General features: G+C 32.7%; 1 protein-coding gene across 1 annotated transcript in view; it reads left to right on the forward strand.

Annotated features, from left to right (window-relative positions):
• The window catches only part of LOC126975462 (zwei Ig domain protein zig-8-like), a 148,776-nt gene extending 128,212 nt beyond the window's left edge, over positions 1-20,564 (forward strand). The window contains exons 9-10 of the mRNA XM_050823380.1: positions 3,388-3,484; positions 16,079-20,564. Coding sequence (XP_050679337.1) covers positions 3,388-3,484; positions 16,079-16,188 — 207 coding nt within the window. The 3' untranslated portion in view covers positions 16,189-20,564. The remainder of the gene's footprint in view (positions 1-3,387; positions 3,485-16,078) is intronic.
• The last annotated feature ends 891 nt before the right edge of the window (positions 20,565-21,455 follow it).

Raw genomic sequence — 21,455 nt, forward strand, 5'->3', positions numbered from 1 at the left:
GCTTCATACCTGAGAAGAATTGCCGCAACAAACTCAGCGGGCTTTTGTTTTCATCAAAATAATATTTTTACAAAGTAAAATTTTACAATTAAACTTACTATTTTATAGCCTGAGGGCGGTCCCTCCATTCCCAATCTGTGGTTTAATTGACAAAGTCATTTAATTATAATACCACATACATAATTACCTTTACCACACAAACGTTTTTCAACAATTCTTTTGAATAACGTGATACTTTTGTTTTGAACATTTTCTGGGAAATTGTTGTAAAAGCATATACATCGCCCCACAAAATACTTACTAACTCGCCTAGTAGGCATTATAAGTTTATGTCTGTTCCTGGTGTTATAATTATGGTTATGACAGTTTCTAGCAAATTCACTTTTGTGATTATGAACATATATTACATAAACAAGAAAATATTGAAAAGTAACAGTCAAGATGTCTTTAAATTAAGCTCTCAATTACCCTTTTGGTCCTACGTTATAAATAGCGAGAGAAGCCCTCTTCTGCAGCAGAAATATTGTATTAATATCGGCAGCGTTGCCCCATAGCAATATTCGGTATCATCTGTGAACAGCACTATTACATGCAGCCTGTTTTACAGCTGTAAAACCTTTAGTAACCTTTTTATATACGGTAATATGTAGTGGATAAATTGATTTTTTGTTTGCAACGCCTCTAAACCCTTATATAGTTACTAGGTCATCATGAAAAGGAGAATATCAGAAATGGACCCACATAATTAAACATTAACGAAGCATCGTATATAGGCAAGTTAAATCTAATCACAATAACAAACCGCAAAATGGCAGAAAAAAGCATTGAAAGTTTCTCTTTACATTTTAAAGCAGCTTTGGCGTATCTTATCTGCAGAATGAGTGCGCAGTAAGATAGGCCTTTGTAGTTTGTTGAAAGTCCGATTACGTAAAGATTTTTATCTGGAAGATAAATATTTACCGCATTGAGACTCATAACATTTAACTTTACTTTGTGTGATTTATAAAATTTTCAATTTTATTATATATTTGAATAAATCGAATTAAAAAAAGGAGGAGGTTCTCAATTCGATTGTATTTTTTTGTGTTTGTTACCTCAGAATTTTTGACTGGGTTAACCGATTTGGATGATTTTATTTTTATTTGAACGCTGGTGCTTCCTGTGTGGTCCTAATCTGATCCAGTTCTGATAGGGTAACCATATGTCTTATATTTTCCAAAAATAACGATAATTGTAACTACATTATTCTGTCGTACAATTTGATTCACTATTAGGTCTAATATTCTTCATTTAATGTTACTTAAGAGATTCAGTTTTTAACCGACTCCAAAAAAGGAGGAGGTTCTCAATTCGTCGGTATGTTTTTTAATGTTTTTTACCTTAAAACTTTCGACTAGGTGAACCAATTTTGATAAATCTTGTTTTATTTGAAAGTTGGTGCTTCCCGTGTGGTCCCATTAATTTGGTCCAGATCTGACATTGGCATCCATGAGAAAACTATAAAAGTCATAAATTTGCTATACATACGTTTAGCAAAGTGGATGATAAATTTACGAATAATTCAATATCGCGCCAACCGACTTCGATTATTAATTTTTTATTGAAAAGCATATACTTATTGGAAAGCAGTAATTTGGTGAGAGTTGGTTAGGTTCTGATTACGAGATCCATGACAAAGTAACGGAACTCTTCAATTCTTAGGAGCAAATTAACGATATTCGGCTGAATCTTTTTTATGCTATCCGGATATTTAAGTCAGCTACCATAACAAAGTTATAGTCAAGTAATTGTTGTAGTCGAATATGATGATCAATGATCTCCTTAACGACTTACAATAAGGGTGCGATCTGTGGCAGAATTTCTAACTGTCTGTAATCAAATTGCAAAGCGCTTACGTTCATTGCTGCATTGAAAAAATTTGTCTACACATATTTAGAAAATTTGTTAGTACCTAAAATTCACTAAAAATCAAAAATATAAAATATTTTAACAAAAAAACAACCGACTTCAAATACACTATTCCAAAACAATAAATATAATATGCACTAAAAAGTATAAAAATAATTGCGTATTAACTAATCTAATTTTAGTTACGATTATTGTAATTTTTGGAGTCGGTGTCATTCAAGATAGGTTCGTTACTACATACATAGTTACAGGTGAGATGTGCTTGAGTCGTGAGGAGACGAGAGGCGAGAGCGGGTCGCGGCGGAAGGACACCGATTCCAAAAATAACAATAATAATAACTAGATTGTATTAAGACAATAACTTTTTTACTTATTAGTGCATATTATATCTATTGTTTTGGATTAGTGTTTTTGAAGTCGGTTGTTTTTTTGTTAATTTTTTTTTTAATAAGTAGATTATTAAGTTGTAGAAGAATATGCAATTATTTATTTACTTTTTAGTGTTTATTATATAGTTTTATTTGTAGTCGGTTTTTTTTGTTGAAATTTTTATTTTAATTGAAATTACTGTCATTGGAAACATTGTTTTCAACTTTGACTTCAAAACAGATTAGTCTTAACTTCAAAAGAAGCTAATAATTACATACTTTACAAAACAGACAGACTATTTGGATATATTGCATATATATCGTCCGTTTTTTTTTTTTGAGTTCCAGTTACCAAAGTATGATAAAATAAAAATAACCAACAACATAGAGAAAACTATAAACGCCAGCAATCGCGGGCTTTTGAATCGGAAGAGGACATGTAAAGATATATTTTTTATTATTTATAATATATTTTATAAGTATTATAATATTTTAATTATTGAAGTAAGATCTTGAAGCAATTTTTGGACGCAAAACATAACATAATATACTTTAATAATTGCGTGTAAAATACGTAATACATATAAATAATTTAAGCATATACATGTACATACATTTAATTTGTTTAATGTTATCTGTAAAATACCATTAGTATACAAATGATTTAAGTTTTCTTTAGTGTTAATTTCACGTGCACGAGACAATGTCTCGGGTCAGATTTTGGCGAGACAATACATCCTGAGGATGTCTCGTGTAGAGGCGAAACACGTGTCGAATTGTTAAAAAACAAATATTGGCGGAATTAACACTAAGTAAAACTTAAATCATTTGTACTATTATGGATTTGCCGCAAAGTGACGCCTAATTCATAAATTTTCAAAATCAGTAGACTAATCGATTCTTTGTATTCAGAGTAAATTTCTAACTTTACTAGGATGCTTATTTATAAAATAATAATTTTATGCTCTAATACACTACCTAACTCTAAAATCTTAAACATTAATCCAACTGCAAATAATCCTAAGAGCAATTCTAAGGCAGTACATATATGGACCTCTATAAGTTACGTAGCTTTTAGTGTTCGTATAAAAATAAAGTGATGTTTTTATAGGTTGCTCGACTCAGGTTGGAAGACGCGGGAAACTACACCTGCGCTCTGGAAGCTCCTCTGCAAATGAAGACAATCACAAGAGTACACGTTCTTCAAGGTATGGATATTATATTCTTCCTGTTTAGTGTACTTTATTTTAAATTATTTTTAAAGTTAGACTGTTTTTTGGACATTGCAACAATACTTTATTTTTCTAAATTAAAAGGAATTTTGGAAAATAAACGTAGCCTAAGTTACTCCTTATTACATCACCAATAAAACTCAGACGGACAGACAAAAATGGTAAAAAATGTTATTTTGGTGTATGTACCGTATATACTCGTATTTTCATATACATGTAGTAAAAATCGGTTATTTCAATATTACAAAGATATACTCCAATTTTATTTATATGTATGGAAGTACGAATGACAGAAGTATAGTAGTAGAATAACTGTATATTAGGAATGTTCACTGTTATGAGATCAAACCTTATAATTATTAAAGATCGTATTTAGTGACAAATTACTGTAATAATATAATTTAAAACATTTTAATCGACCACCCCGTACCGGTGTTACAACATGAATGCTTGTATTCGTAGTCAACTGACAACGTTATATTGGTGTTGTCAGTTGACTGTCTGTATTTTTAATTTTAATACATTATTACAATTTAACAATAAGATTGATTATTAAATAAATCATGCTAATTAAATTAAATTTACCAAATATAAAAATTTAAATGAATTAAAATTATAAATATGTTGGTAACGCTAACAAGTAGTTAGCTTATAATTTATCTTTATACATTTTTATGGCCTTACAAATAAACTTGGTATAAAGTTATACCTAAGAACAAAACCAAGAATATTCAAATTGTATTTCTGTCAAGACAATGATATTTCTGGAATTTTCCGAATGTAAAGCAGCCTTGCAAATTAATGCGGGAAACGTTATAAATCCGAATGAACTAATCATAAAATTCCAAGATCCTACCAATAGATTCTGGTTTTTTGGTTAAATTAATTTTAAATGAACGCTTAGGTAGTAAGCAATGTATTAGTTATGGGTTGCCTATTAAAATTAGGCCACAATTACCTGTAATTCATTTTAGTATAAATAATTCTCTGATGTAAATTGCACCCATAAGTTTTTTTTTAATAAATTGTACGTCATTTTAAAGGAAATTATGTAAAGAATTCAATAAATAAGCCATGTTAAAACCGGTATTATATTGTTAACTCCTTATAGTCATCTATTTTTTTAATTTAATACAAAAGTTGAAGTTTTATATTTACTATACAGTGTGTTTTTTTTAAGTGGGACAGTATGGGGAAATTCTAAAGTATAAGAGATACAGGGAAACTGTCTTAGGAAACATTAGGTACATTTTTGTGAAAAAAAAATTGGTATAGTCAAAATTTTGGTCAAGTGTGAGTTGTCCCTAAAAATGATTAATTTTGATGAAATTTTTTTTTGCCGCACATCTACTCAGTTTCATGAGGGGATGATTTTATTGTATCGGAAGAAAAAAATCGGGACAGCAGAAGTTAGTCAAATTTAAGAAAATCGTTTTCATTATTACAACCCGTGTAAATTGCCTACCACTGCCCACTGCAAGGTTTTTATTAAAAAAAATATTCCAGTTTTACATTTGAATTTGGAACACTTTATTTGGTTTAAAAAGGATTAAAATACTTTCAGGTATTCTTACGCGAGCACCTTACCTTACAAATCTAATTTACAAAAAACATATTTTAAATTTGGAACTTCTTGAAACAAACAGTATTTTACTTGATATTTCATTGTTTAAAGTTAACATTATGTTAAGTTTTCGTCATGGAATTATCAAACTCGCATAAAGTAAATTTAATTGAAGCGTATTTTGTTAATTATCGTAGCTCTGTGAATGCGTTACAGTGGTATCGGGAACGTTATCCGGACCGCGATCAACCGAACCGCAATATTTTTGACAAACTGGTGAAAAATTTAAGAAAAGGAGGCTGTTTTACACTAAAACGGAAGAGACGAGCCACAGTAATAAATGAATTTACAACTATCGCCATCTTAGGATATTTTGAAGCCTACCCTTTTGGCCTCGTTGAGGGAAGCTGCTAACAATATCGGTGTGCATAGATCTACAGTACGAAAGGTATTGAAGGCTTACAAGTACAAGTGTTACATAGAAGGTCATCTTGTACAGATCTACAGTACGAAAGGTATTGAAGGCTTACAAGTACAAGTGTTACATAGAAGGTCATCTTGTACAAGCATTGCTTCCAGGAGACACTGACCGGAGATTAGCATTTTGCCAGTGGTTTGTACCATGCTCGATTAGAAACCCGTCTTTTCCAAGCCGGATTATTTGGACAGATGAATGCAATTTTTCAAACAATGGCATGTACAATAGAAAAAATAATCATTTTTGGGCACGTACAAACCCCTTCCGAACTACGGCAACCCATAACCAGGTCCGCTTTTTCTTTAATTGTTGGTGTGCAATATAAGATAATAAAATCTTTGCCATTAAAATTTACCATGGAACATTGAATAGTCAAAAATATCAGGAAATATTAAACATGGCTGTGGATTTAGTAGATATGGCAATTCCATTAAATAATTTGAATAATATCATCTACCAACAAGACGGCGCCCCTGCCCACAATAGTATCGCTACTAAACAGTTTTTGAATTAACATTTTCTTGATCGCTGGATGGGTTGTCGTTCACCCGATTTAACACCGTTGGATTTTTTCATTTGGGGGTACCTTAAAGGTTGAATTTATGCAGATACTTACAACTCGGTACAAGAGTTAAAAGACGCAGTGCATTATCATTTGAACAACATAAATCACAACGCCTTGTCTAAAGCTACCAGAGGTGTTCTGAAACGCGCTCGTGCCTGCATTCGACAAGAGGGAGGCCACTTTGAACATTTACTTTAATGTAAAATTATTTTATTAAATTTACCTAACTTCTGCTGTCCCGATTTTTTTCTTCCCATACAATAAAATGATCCCCTCATGAAACTGAGTAGATGTGCGGCAAAAAAAAATTTCATCAAAATTAATCATTTTTAGGGACAACTCACACTTGACCAAAATTTTGACTATACCAATTTTTTTTTTACAAAAAAGTACCAAATGTTTCCTAAGACAGTTTCTCTGTATCTCTTATACTTTAGGATTTCCCCATAAAAAAAGACTGTCCCACTTAAAAAAAACACACTGTATACGTTTAACCATGGTTTCCAGTTAAAAAATGGCCACAAGCAGTGATTGCCATGATATAAATAACGTATGAATGCCGGATGTCGCTGTCTATTTGTAAACATTTTTCTTATTCTTGGCTTATACTTAGCTATAACTTAATACCAAGTTTATGTGTAAAGCCCGATATATTGTAATTCAACTATTGATATTTTCTTTAAAACTATTTATATGTGTGAGATAACCATTTTAGAATCCTCGGAATACGAATTTTTATATTTTTGGTATTATTTTTACTACTAAACGTATAATTACAATTTATTAATATTATGTACCAGGCCAAAAAACACAGCGCTTCTTGTGCAGTGTTTCCAGGACAATACGACATGAGTACTTTCAAAATGCTCGTAGAACTTTCGAAAAGGCCGGCAACGCTCCTATAATTCCTCTGGTGTTGCAAGAGAATGGGGGCGGCGGTGTTCACTTAACATCAGATGACTATACGTTCGTTTGTCGACCTCTTCCATGTAAAAATAATATCCAATAAGTAATAAATAAGGCAATAGATAGATAATCTTCTTCTTCTTCAGTCGTGGTCACGTCTAACGATGAACGATTCTACGCCAGTTATCTCTGGCTGTTGTTTCTCTGGCACATGTGTTGAGGGGAGTGTTGGTTAGGTCTTTGATCAGGTCTGTCCAGCTCATACGGGAGCGTCCTCTTGACCAACTGCCGTTATGTCTTCCCTGAACAACAAGTCTCTGTATGGCATGCTCTCCACGTCGCGTGACATGTCCAAAGTATCTGATATGAAAGCCAAGATAGATAATAACAGCACTTATTGTTTTGCTTCTTACTGCCACCACTTCGTATCGCATTTATTAGACACCGTCTATTTAGATATATTATAGTATTTTATGCAACAGTTGTATAAGAAGGGACAGTAAACGTGATGTCTGCTGCAGGTGATCATCGTAATGAATGACGCCTCGAGCATTTTTTGACCTTGTTATACAATGTCATGTAATTTTAAATGAATCAGAAATTAAATAAACAAAAACCACAAATTGTAAAATTGCCGCTTGAATCAGCGGGAAACGTAATGTTTACGCAAGATAAACCTACATCTCTATTGAGTGCTTTTATTTTAACTTCAAGGAATGGCAAAAATAAACCCATACAGCCAATGCGGTAAATCGGGAAATGTGAAAATTACAGAATATACCTACCAGCAATATTCTATGTTCACAATAAAATGCTAAGTCTAAGCATTTAATCATGGAAATATTATGTATTTAATATTATTGTATGTACTACATTTTACCTAATATTTCTAAGAACGTACCGTACCTAACCTAGATTTAGTTGTCTGTGGCATCAAAAATACTGTACTGAAGACCAACTGTAGTACGATAAAAATGCTTTTATAGTTAATAGAGTATACTTTTTCAAAAAATCAATAAAGTATGAACTTATATTAGTGATTGATGCGGCTGTATAAATCTATATATATAAAAGAGAATGTATGTTTGTAGGTTCCCTAATAACTCCTAAACTATTCGACCGATCTTTTGTAATAGATTCGTTGGAGCTCAAGGAAGGTTTACACATATAATTGACATGGTATAACAACGTTGGGCACGTCAGCTAGTAATAGATAAAAGTAGAGGCGTAAAACAACTAATAAACAATGTTCAACTTTACAACGACCTATAAATGCTCGATTGCTGGTACGACATGCCAAGTTTTATGTTTAATGTTGTGACCTTAGTATAATAACTATCAGAACAATAGTTTTGTTCACAGTTCCTGTCAATAAAAAAGTAACATTAGAATTAATGTGGGCGTGAGACACATTCGCCAACACGCACACAAACATCCAAATAATGTTGCAAGTGAATAGACATTTCCCAAAATCATTTAACTGTGACAAATAGTAGATTATATGTAATAACAAAAGAAAAAATAAAATATAAATTAAGGATTTAATAAAAACCACACGTATATTTTTATTGCAAGTTGTCATTGGAAGCTCGATGAAACGACAAAGCGAGATGATAGAGGCGCCGTTGCCAGCTATTATTTGTAAAACTATTATTTTTAACTATTTTAACATGGATATCATATCAAGGTTATCGGATATTTTTTTAATGGCGTCTATTTTGTTAACAAAATATTTTGTTGTTTTGACGAATGTATTAGCTTAAATTATAAGTTGTTAAATAGTACTTAGGTGTGAAATGAAATTTTGTTATCGTTATCGAAACGTATCTAGCCTTAAAAGGCCACATTGAAATTGCTCCACTTTGCTTGGGTCCACTCACGTTCTGAGCGTTATTATTCTAAAGTTGTAACTTAATTGATGAAAGTCTGTCGTAATAAAAGTACAAGTAAGTAAAGCCACCCACACCTACTGGATACATGGACTGAGATGGTAATAATTAGCAGTGGTATTTCCTCGGGGTTTTTCTCTCCATTAAGAATGGTTAAGAGACTTTAATGTGGTAAAGGTTACAATAACACATATAACTGTTTTAATGATTGAGAATGGAGCGACCACCGCCAGGGTATTTAAATAATAAATTTTACTGTTACGAAATATTATAAACAAAATTCCGAGTTTCTAGCAACCGTTCTTCTCAGGTCTGAGACATAAATTTTCGAAGGGGTGGTAGTTTAGTAAGTTAGTAAATTTATAATTAATGACATCCTATATAAACGCTGTAGGTTCTACAAGTAAATAGATATTTTAAGGAAAATATGTGATGTAGCGATGAAAACTCATAATGGTATGGGTAATACCCAGGGTAGAGCGAACCACCGGACGCAATAATAATTCACAGTCCATAATATATGTTACGAACTCTGTGATTCTTTAGCTATCGAGTGACTATAGTTTAATTCTGAATATCTTATTAATAAACGCAGTGCAAAGTTACTCCAAGTTTTAAATAAGTTCTCCCTGTTATGTAATTCTGTATATTACAAAAAGGTATAATAAGTAAGACTAACGGCCTTACAAAAAAACTTGTTATATAGTTATACCTGAGAATAAGCCAAGAATATACAAAATGTTGACAAAAATAGACAGTTACTGGCTACCTTACATTCGGAAAACTTCAGCTCATCTTTTTTTTTAATTTTTTAGTGGCATGGGATAGAATTATCATTATATTGACAGTGTTGTCAGCGATTAAGTCAATATTTTGTATATTCTTGGTTTATTCTCAGGTATAATTTTATACCAAGTTTATCTACAGGGCTGACAAAGTTCTATCTTATTTATCTCTATCACCCAATTTTTTTATTATTGCTTTTGTCGATTGCACTGTTACTACTAACTATTTACGCAGATTGAGGTATTGAAGTCACATTCAGTAAATATCAATATCCAAATAATTTCATCTGGTTACTTAGATTGTTATCTAGAACATAAAATATAAGACAATATCTTCTTTATACAGTGTTGAGAACATAGCATACACGGAAGTTTCGTAGTTCCACGTAAACTAGCGCATCCACACGTTCACAGCGAACACGGCTCACGCTTAGCGGTAAAGTTTTATAGATTATTACCCGGCTCGAGTCCAACTTTGCTAACTTTACCCCAGAATCTGGGTAAGATGAGAACACATTTACATGGCTTTGGAGCTACGAGGAAATATAGTGAAATTGGTGGTTTTTACTGAGTCGACTATATTTTGCAACTTTTGATTTAACATTTATCTACCGAGCTAAGAGTTATGAAATGTATTTTATTTACATCTCTATATTAAACTGTCCTGTCTGAAGAAACTGTTCCAATGTTCCTTTTGCGAAATTTAAAAATATAATTTGAACAATATATTTACTTATGGCATTAGTATTGGTCTCATAAGTTCTGTTACATAATTTTATTTAAAACGAAATATAATCTTAATAAAACTTATATGACTACTACTCGTCTAAGTCGAGTTAGTAAGTATTTTATCGGGCGACATATATGCTTTTACAACAAGATCCCAGAAAATGTTCAAAACAAAAGTATTACGATATTTAAAAGAATTGATAAAAAACGTTTGTGTGGTAAAGGTTACTATAACATAAATGACTTTCTTAATGATACCGCGGAATGGGAATAGAGCGACCGGGCAGTAAAATAATAAGTTTAATTGTACGATATTACTTTGTAAACACAATAATTTATGAAAAAAAAGCCCGCTGTGTTTGTTTTTGTTCGTTTTTTAACTTTCAACAAGTGATGTCACATCCATTTGGAATAAAAATATTTAATTTGAAATGTATTTAAATTTGTATTAATTATAAATTGAAGACTTCATAATTTTGTTGTGTTGTTCGGGTTGATATCAACAGCCGAATCCCACCTCCGGACATTCCGTCAAAATGCTATTCCACCCGCAAAAAAATTGACATCTGGCATTCTACAACCGCGCCTTTTGCAAGAAAATTTGTGCCTAGGAAAGCCATTTCGTGGTATCAATTACTGGCTGCTGTTTTCCCGAAAAATTACGACTTAGAGATGTAAAAGATTAGAGCACAACTCATCTTAAGGGCTGTATTCCACCGGGACACCACGTTGGCTCAACTAGTCGCACCACCGTGCTGTCCGTAAGCTACCAAACTTGACACCATACAGACACCAATTTCATAACGCATCCGAGCTAATCGCGCGAACAAATTGTTTGCGCAACCAACTGTCCAATTACACCAGATGAGTAACTCTTTATAGAGCTGTATACATACCTTAATTATATTTACTATGCGGTTAAGAAAATTAGACGGTTAACTGACATAGATACGGCGCGACTAGTATACTTTAGTTATTTTCAGGACTATTCGCGCGATTTATAACCTATGTCCTAAAGAATCAGTAAGAGAAAAATTTAAAAAATAAACATTTTGACTGTTGCTTCTCAAGCACATTGAGGAATTTTCTAGAAACTGTGACATTCATAATGTTAACACGACGAACAAACATAAACTTGTTATGCCTACTACTTGGTTGGGTCAAGTTAGTAAGTCTTTTGTTGGGCGATGTATATGCTTCTACAATATGATCCCAGGAAAATGTGCAGAACAAATGTGTTACGAAATTTAAAAGAATTCTTAAAAAACGTTTGTGTGGGAAAGGTTACTATAGCATAAACGATTTTCTTAATGATACCAAGGACTGGGAATAAAGCTAACACCCTCAGGCTCTTTAATTATAAATGTTTATTTTACGATATCCCATTGTAATAAAAATAAAAAGCCCGCTGAGTTTCTTGAGCCCATTCTTCTCAGGTCTGAGGCAGTCTCTTTTGAATCGGTGGTAGTTTTTTACGTTCAATAAGTGATTTTAAGTCCTATTTTGAATAAAATTATTTGAATTTGAATTTATGATTACATTATATTAAAAATATCATTACGGGGAAGCGTACCAAGAATACTGGCAGCATTTCCTCGTTGAAATAGCTACCAGCGCTTGGGTTACCAGTAGCACTATTGAGGCGAGAAGTACTATGGTACTTTGTACAGTCTCCCCGCCTCTGGGCCCCACGGGCCAAGTGTCTCAACACCAAACGGCACAAAGACGTAAGACTCACTGAGACCGACATTTTTGCGACGTTTGCTGTCTTCGGCTGTATACATTTTGTTAGTAGCGACGACTGGAAGCGACACCGTGATGTCTCAGTAAAATATAGCCCTAAAGGCCGGAAACGCATCTCTTGACCATTTCCCCCCCCCCCCCCCTTATTTTTATATAGCTGCCTTCTGATTGTTTTGGTATGCTGCAATTTAGTAATAAGCCGGACTTTTTTTTTTAAATAAAACCATCAAATTTATTTATATCGCGTGACAAGTGGCATTGATTTTATTAATACATTTTTATGCTTAAAGCTTGTATTTTTTAGTTTGAGTAAGTTAGTTATAGTTTTAATAAAACCCCATGAGATATAGTAAAACTATGCCTTTCAAAGAGATCTTTGCCGCTTTTGTAAGAGGATAATAAACGAGCCAACGGGTGAGCTGGTGTTACGTGATCACCACCATCCACCCTCTTCCGCAACACCGGGGCATGATAGGAGCGTAGCCGGCCTTTATTTCGGTAGGTTTATGTCGGCGTTAAGCGAGAGATTTCTCGATCAGGGTTCATCACGGTGAAATAGCACACTAAGAATTTCTGAATTTGTTCACTCACAATTGCTAGTATAGAACTGAACTTGAACTGAACAGTCTTTACATAAAACAACCGCTTTTATAGCTACCTTACAATAGATGAATGTAGAAACAAGTTCTTTTAAAACAAACATATAAAATTAGGTACTGGTCATAATTCCTAAATACAGCTTGATATTTATAATAAATGTATTAGTGAATAAATATAACTTCAAATGAAACTAAAACATAAATATCAATAGTTGCCAACTATTGCCGGTAGGTGGCTATTTGCGCCCATATGTACGTGCTTTTTTTAAGCAATCCTTCTCATCATAGCCAAATTCCGTATGTAATTAAGGCGATTACAATACCCGACTAAGTTTAACCTAGCTGTTAGTTTTTCGAAAAAAATAAATAAATATATGCGAAGTTAAGATTACATGCACTGCAAAGTCATGTTAATATTAGATAAGGACCCCAGATAAAGTTGTATTTAAACTGAAATTGTTTACTGAGGCTAAGTGATAAAACTTGTGTCATAACAGTCTAGTCTTATGATGTTGCTTTAGGCAAAGTAATTAGGAAAGTGGAATTAAGTAGATATATCACGCACACATATTATGGCCAAGTAAGCTTACATGTTATAACGAATGTTCTGAATAAATTTTATATATTGTTTAGTTTTTAACCGACGTTAAAACGGAGGAGGTTCTCAATTCTATTGGTATATTTTTATGCATGTACACCGATTACGATGAGAATTTTTGATTTATTTAATTTGATGCGTAATGTTTGCCATTTAGTTCCATAAAATATTGACATAGTTTGGCCCGCTACTTTTCTTTTTATGAACATTTTTTACGAATATTTCTGCTTACGTTGACGATGTCACTATAGTTTGTGTACTGCTTTTTTTGGAGTTTTTATTTAGTTTGATTGTATATTATTATTATTAACCAATTTGCCGAAAATAGGGTCTTAGGCTACCTGTCATTCATAGCTAACAAACGTTCTTCACGATATTTCAGTTTCTCACAAGAACGTGAAATAGGAGGGGGATCTATATTGTTTAAGGCACGCGTTACCTTTCGTAGGCTTAACCATAGCTACATAAGAAAAATACTATTTAATATATATGACCATAAAAATCAACGAAATCTTATAGTTTACCTGATAAATGACACTGAAAGGTAATAAATATAAAAACCTACGTTTAAAAAAACCAACTTCAAAAACTCAATAAAAAATTTTTTAACAAAAAAACAACCGACTTCAAAAACACTATTCCAGGCGGAAGTACACCGACTCCAAAAATTACAGTAATCGTAACTAGAATTAGATTGTATAAAAATACGCAATTATTTTTAAACTTTTAACTCCATATTATATCTATTGTCTTGGAATAGTGTATTTGAAGTCGGTTGTTTTTTCGTTAATTTTTTTTTTGATTTTTAGTGAATTTGAAGTACACTAACTAAGAAATTGTCTAAATATGTGCAGATATACTAAATTTTTCAATGCAGCAATGAACGTACGCGCTTAATTGAAGAGATCCGTTACTTTGCCATGGATTCCGTAATCAGACACTAACCAAACTCTCACCAAACTATCTTTCCAATACAAAAGTAATCATCCAAATCAGTTGGCGCGATATTGAGTTATTCGTAAATTTATCATCCACTTTGCTATACGTATGTATAGCAAAATTTAAGACTTTTATGGTTTTCTCATGGATTCCTCTGTCAGATCTGGACCAAATTACAATGGAACCACTTGGGACGCACCGGATTTCAAATAAATGTAGAATTATAAAAATCGGTTCACCCAGTCAAAAGTTTTGAGTTAACATAAAAAAAAAATACCGACGAATTGAGAACCTCCTTCCTTTTTTGAAGTCGGTTAAGAATATAAAATAACCTATTAAAGATTTAATATAATACACCTCTTATGCAAATCTAATGGATAGATTAATATATAGATTGATAAGTCGGTGCCAAGACAAATGAAATAGCAGGTACCTACAGTCGCAACGCGTGACTTATAATGGTATGGCTTCGTCTAGAATCAAACAACCCAAGCGGCCAAGCACCGATTTAAACCTTATAGGTAGCATACACAAATGATAGTATTTAATTAATATTAAAGGAATAAGATTTGCATAAGTGTTCTATTAAATTAAATCTCAATTAAGTTATTTTATACTTTTGAGATTTTGAAGTCAATGTTTTTTCTCAAAAAGTTTTTTCATCTACCCTTATTTACGGTCAGTCGCGAACACAAAATGTTATTTCTAGAATAACTGGGGTAACAATTATATAGTATTAAAAAAAACTTTTCCATACTCTATTTAGTCATTATTTAAATAACTTTTTGTACTGAACATAAATAAAAGTCATTTATCTGATTGAGTTAATTTGAAAGGTGTCGTGAAAAATGTAGTATTTTTTTTTAAATTTATTAACGGCTTTGGACACAAGTCCTTTAAGCCAAACATGTAATAAATTTACATTTATTAATAAAGAAGTATGAATAAAATTATAAATAGGTTTATAAAAATTAGGGTTCTGCAATAAATTTTTGATGTGGCGGGGTACAAATTTAGTTTTGTTGTCTGTCATAATTGTGTCTATTTCACTCACTAAAATTAGTCTTTGTACACTGAAGGCTGGGCAATTGAATACTTTATATGGTTTATATGAAGAAGCTGATATAGAAAATGTAGTAAATAATATATCGCAAAAGAAAGACTTAATATAGACAGGACAACACACCATCGGCCACAAAAGCAAAGGCCTTAATTTTAAGATTTTTTTTTTTCAAATTTTATTTGTGCATTAATCCTAGAAGTGAGGGCTATCTCTTTAAAAACATAATAAATAGAGCGACATATGAAGTCAATTTCCTAATATGCAAATATTGGAGTTGAACAGGTTATGAACTGTAAAGTAGATCCTGTAGATGAAACCATAATGTGAGAGTTGAACAAAGCATACAAGATTTTATCCACGATACGTCACTCGAACGGTTCGATCAGTTGGAAGAGCACTCACAGAGAACGCGAGATGTCGCGGGTTCGAGTCCAGCAACATCTTGAAATTTTGTTTTAATATTTTATTTGCATAGTGTATTTTTTAATAATAATATTAGGATATTATTTAGTAATGCTTGTTGTACACACCGTAAAAAAACGACGAAGTGACGTCATTGACGACAAGTCCAGAGATTATGTAGTAGGTAGTAATGCTAATCAGTGTAAGAGATACTTTACATGCAAAACACACAATTTAACAGGTTAACAGGAAACTTGTGTACACAACCTCACAAGAGCGCACTAATGAAAATAATAATTCTTTGTTGAAGGTTCCAGTTTAGGCGAGCTACAAAGCGGAGTCAAAACCACAACAAGCTACGTCGGCCTCCTATTACCCAGCTTTATCATCCTGGGGACCCGACACGGTGATATAAGGTGACCTGATTAGACATAGAACACCTGGAAGGAACGAATGAATTTTTATGGGAACAAGTTATTGTAAGATGTGATTACCCGGTTTGGAGTTTGGACTGAGAGTGTAGATTTAAGTTATATTATAACTTAATGTCTGTGTAACTTTGCATCGTGTTAAGTTTAATTTTAATTAAAAAAAATATTGAAATAGGCGTTACTTTGCCTTGTTGTTCGCACGAGACATGTCTCGTCGCGAGATATGTCTCGTGCCAGATTTTGGCGAGACAACACGTTCTGAGGATGCCTCGTGTAGAGGCAAAACACGTGTCGAATTGTTTAAAGACAAATATTGGCGTAATTAACACTAAAGAAAACTCAAATCATTTTAATATTTCATTTAATCGTCATTTTTAGACGAGGCTTGTTTGTTGTTAGTTGACGAGTTGTTATTTGTGACACCAAAATATATTTTATTTTTAATAAAACTTTAGTAATCTGTTTGTAACGTCAAATTAATATTACTGAATGTACTGGAATTTTAAACTTTTCTTTTATATAACTATTTCTCAATTACGGTTCGACATAAAATATTTAAACCGAATGAATGATTCATTGGTCAAAATATGATTTGACAGTTCGATTTAAAAGAGAGAAATAAAATCGGTGTGGGCGGATTGATATAAATGGTCGTTTTCACGGTGGGCGATAACGTTCACAAAACGATATCGTAAGACTGAGAGTTTAATACGTTTTCTTACGTACGATTTACGAATTCACGATGTATCGGTATCGCCACGTATCTATTCACTGACAGTGATATTGTACCGATATCGGTGAACGATACAGTGCGAGTCGTTCGCATATTATGGAAGTATACATACAAAAAAATTAGGCTTCAAATATCGCACAGTTTTTAGGTTTTTGTTGGCACAACGCATAGCGATATCGCTGTGGTTGGAGCTAACGATATACAAGCGTATGTTTATACCAATGTGAAAACGACCATTCTCGTTTAAGCGGGGTTTTCACTATGCGAATTCATTCGGATGACTATTCGAACTAGCAAACAAGTGATCCAATCGCACGGTCAATGGTCTCTTTGGTCGAAGTGAACTCGAACGTCCGAATCGGAGGATTTTATGTGGTGTCATTGTATTTTGCCTTAAGATTTTAGAGTTTGCTTTTAGGTATATTAAAAACATTTAATTAACTGTCTCATCCACTGTTATTAAGTTGAAGTTTAAGTCTTCAAGTGTGATTGGGGGGGCTTTGATTTATGTTCTGATTTATAAAAAATACCCTTTAACGATTTACTTTAGCCATTAACTAAATAAGTTATTGTTATATTTATCGTGTATGAAGATATACATTACTCGGATTGCGGACTCCGATGTGCGTAAACCAGAATCCGAGTCTGGTCCGAGTGTTCGCGGATAGTGAAAACCCCGCTTTATACCTCTTTATATAATTTTAAATATTCCTTATAAATTCATAGCTAATATAATGATAGTCCGTCCTTGGCAGAATACTATCCAAACCTAATTGCGGGTCTAAACATGATGTCACGGTGCAAGAAATTGTAACTAAAATGGTCATTCCAGGTCTTATTAAAAATAAACTAGTTAATACAATTATTAATAATGTATAAATTATGAATATTATGTACTTGCATATCTAGTAGACATATCTATGGTAAGAATAATATGAATAAATAAAATAATAAGTGTTATGTTTGTATAGAAGAAAAATATGTTAAGAATTATTCGGTGTTTATATAATAAGTAGTCCCACATATCAAATAGCGTCAACATAAAAAATAAACAATATAATATTAAATATTATGTTGTAAAATTAAATAACGAAACACATGATAAAATACAAACTAAACCAAGTTATCTTTTATTACAAATTCTTATTTTTTACTTCTGGGATCAATTATAAAAATAAAATTTAAAAACAAAATTTATGAACGATGTGGGACTCGAATCCGAACCTCCTGCGTTCCGTGCAAGCGCTCTTCCAACTGAGACAACCGTTCGAGTAACGTATCGTTGATAAATCTTGCATGTCTTGTTCAACACTCAGGTTGTGGCTCAATCTACAGGACTCAATCTACTTTACAGTTGATAACCTGCTCAATCCCAATATTTGCATATTAGGAAATTGACTTGAGATGTCGCTCTTTCAAGTCTAAATAATTTGTTTCTTTTTTAAAGTGATAACCATCACTTCTGGTATTAGCTACACAAATAAAACTTGAAAATAAAATTTATGAATGATGCCGGACTCGAAACCGCGACCTCTCGCGTTCATTGCATTTCATGTTGTTGGTCAGTATATGGTATATGCAAATTGTCAGACAAGATTATTGAGAAGCATAACACGAAATAATTCTGCTATTTTTCTGTATAAAAAACAGTATATTATTCATGTCTTTTACTCATTCTTAATTAGTACCACAAATACTTGATGCCGAAAATAATTCGTCTTTCTTTTCCTAATTTATAACCGTAACCACGATTGGTTGGTTAGAAATATTGGCTTCAAATAAATAAAACATATATCGTGAATACCTGGAATAATTTTAAACTATGCTAACACAGACTACAAGTACCTTGCTGTAGAACTACATTATTTCAGAGAAACTGTTTGTGTATGTGCATAAAAATCTATAATCATATTCCAAAAATAATAAGAGAGGTATCGTCAAATAGGAAGTTCTCATCTAAATTGAAAATATACCTCAGTAAAAACTGCTTATATTCATTAGACGAATATTTTCAACTAAAAACTTGACTATATACTACACTGGCCTGCAAAAGTAAGTATCACACTTTTCAAATTAATTTTTTTTCTTAACTATAGAAGGTAGAGATTTAAGATTAAAAACGTTTTGTTGCAAATTTTATAGGCTTTAATTCTTAGAAACTAAAATTATACATTAGTAACATTTTTAACTTAAAAAAGATAAAACAATGAAAATAGACATTTTTAGTTTAGTGTAAAAAATTCAACTAAAATGTATTACATGTTATTTAATTTTTAATAACTGGTATTGCCTCCTAGAGCTCTGATTACAGCTTCGAGCCGGTTTGGCATACTGAACAATAGGTTTCGGAGCCGATGTTGGGGAATATTCTCCCATTCTTCTACCAGGGCCTGCTTTAGTGCCCTGAGGGTAGTAGGTGGTGGTCTGCGATTTCTGACTAGCCTCCCAAGCTCATCCCACGCGTCTTCAATCGGGTTGAGATCAGGACTTCTTGATGGCCAAGCCATCACGCTGATACCGACCTCCTGAATATACTCTTGTACGATATGAGCCGTGTGTGGCCGGGCATTATCATGCATCAGCATCGATCCATCACCCATATTTGCTTAATACGGCCCTGCATACTCATTGAGAATCTCTTGAGCATATCTTTGCCCAGTGAGGGTGCCATTTTCTATGGCTACTAGCTCTGTGCGACCTTTTGAAGATATGCCAGCCCATACATGTACACTGCCTCCACCGTATTGGACTCTTTCTGAGATGCAGTCTTGAAGGTATCGCTCACCAGGTCGCCTGTAAACACTTCGCCTTCCATCAGAAGTGTAAAGGGAGAATCGAGACTAATCTGCAAACAAAATTCTTGACCATTCTTCTTCATCCCACTGCATGTGTTCACGGGCGTATCGCAGTCTCGCTACTCGATGCTGTCTCTCGAGTTTTGGGCCACTCGCTGGTCTTCGGGGTTTCAAATTTGCTTCAGCAAGTCTTCTTCTCACTGTACTGTCAGTAATGTAGTCCCTCCGGGTCTGAAGTAGCTGTTGCTGGACTTCAACTGCATTTTGGCGGCGATTTCTTAACACAGTGGAAATAATATAACGATCTTCTTGGGCACTGGTACACCTGGGTCTGCCATTACAAGATCTCCTCAGATGGTGTCCAGTCTCTTCGTACCTTCGCTTTATCTTCTGGACCGTTCGTACGGTCACATCCACCATTCTTGCAGTGCGACTCATACTGATGCCTAGTTCCAGAAAAGCGATGATCCTAGCACATTCTTCAACTGAAAGAGGCATGATAAATAAATGTTATGTGCTGTTTAGCATAAATTTTTAAAACAAGACCCATCGATCTTGAAAAAAATTTAAAACAGAAAGAAAAATGTGAATGGTAAAATTGTAATTCGGAAACGTCCACTTTGAAAAAGGAATGGTTTTGTTTTTGAAGTTTTTTTTCAGCCAATTCTTAAAAGAAGGTTACCGACTATAAAGTTTTTATGTACAAAATTAAATTCTCTTTGGAGTCCTTTTAATTTCGAAAGTATATCTTGTGAACTTAAAACGTTATCCCAATTTTAAAAGTGTGTTACTTACTTTTGAAGGCCAGTGTATATAATACTGCTACTTATCTTTTGTTAAATTTATATTATTGTAACTAATGATTTATAAATGTATTTTATAAAATTTCCACGTCATAAATGTGGAAAACATGTACTTTATTATATTAATGTAACATCAATCTAACATGTTTATGCAAATAAAAACTTTGACTTTGACTTTGAAAACAATTATACAATATTATTTTCGTAAAACAAAATGGCGTAATAAATTCACAAAGAAACCCTGTGCAGAACCAAACAGTGAATTCCCTTTTTTTTCCGTTTTTTCCCCGGCTTTATAATTCATTTTAATTTAACTTTAAAAATGTTATAAAATAAAACTATATACCTAACATTTAAGTTTCTTTAAAATATTTGAATTTTTATAAATTATAATGAAAACCTTCTTAGCTTTTCTGCACATCTGTATTCGAAAATGAAATGGGAATGTTTTAATCTATATATATAAAATTGAATTGCTGTTCGTTAGTCTCGTTAAAACTCGAGAACGGCTGGACTGAATTGGCTAATTTTGGTCTTGAATAATTTGTGGAAGTCCAGAGAAGGTTTAAAAGGTGAATAAAGTATGAAAATGCTCGGAATTAAATAAAAACAACAATTTTATTATTCCTTTGATGTAGCAACAGTCATTGAATTCAATCAAATTGATAGAATAGTTTGAAATGAATACCTAACCAATTAGAATTTTTATATCTTTCCAACTTTCTCAGGAGGAAAAAAATAAATTTAATTTTAGTTAACTATAGTTGGTAGATTACTCACGGTTGTTAACTATCTATCAGATTATTTTTATATAAATTGATAAAATATGGCGACATCTTCATTTAATATAAAGTTTTAAGAAATAAACATATAACATCTAGTATCGAATAAAAAACTAATTTTGTAAACACAGTATCACTGCGCG

The sequence above is a fragment of the Leptidea sinapis genome, chromosome 36 (genome assembly GCF_905404315.1).
Source record: "Leptidea sinapis chromosome 36, ilLepSina1.1, whole genome shotgun sequence".
NCBI lineage: Eukaryota > Metazoa > Arthropoda > Insecta > Lepidoptera > Pieridae > Leptidea > Leptidea sinapis.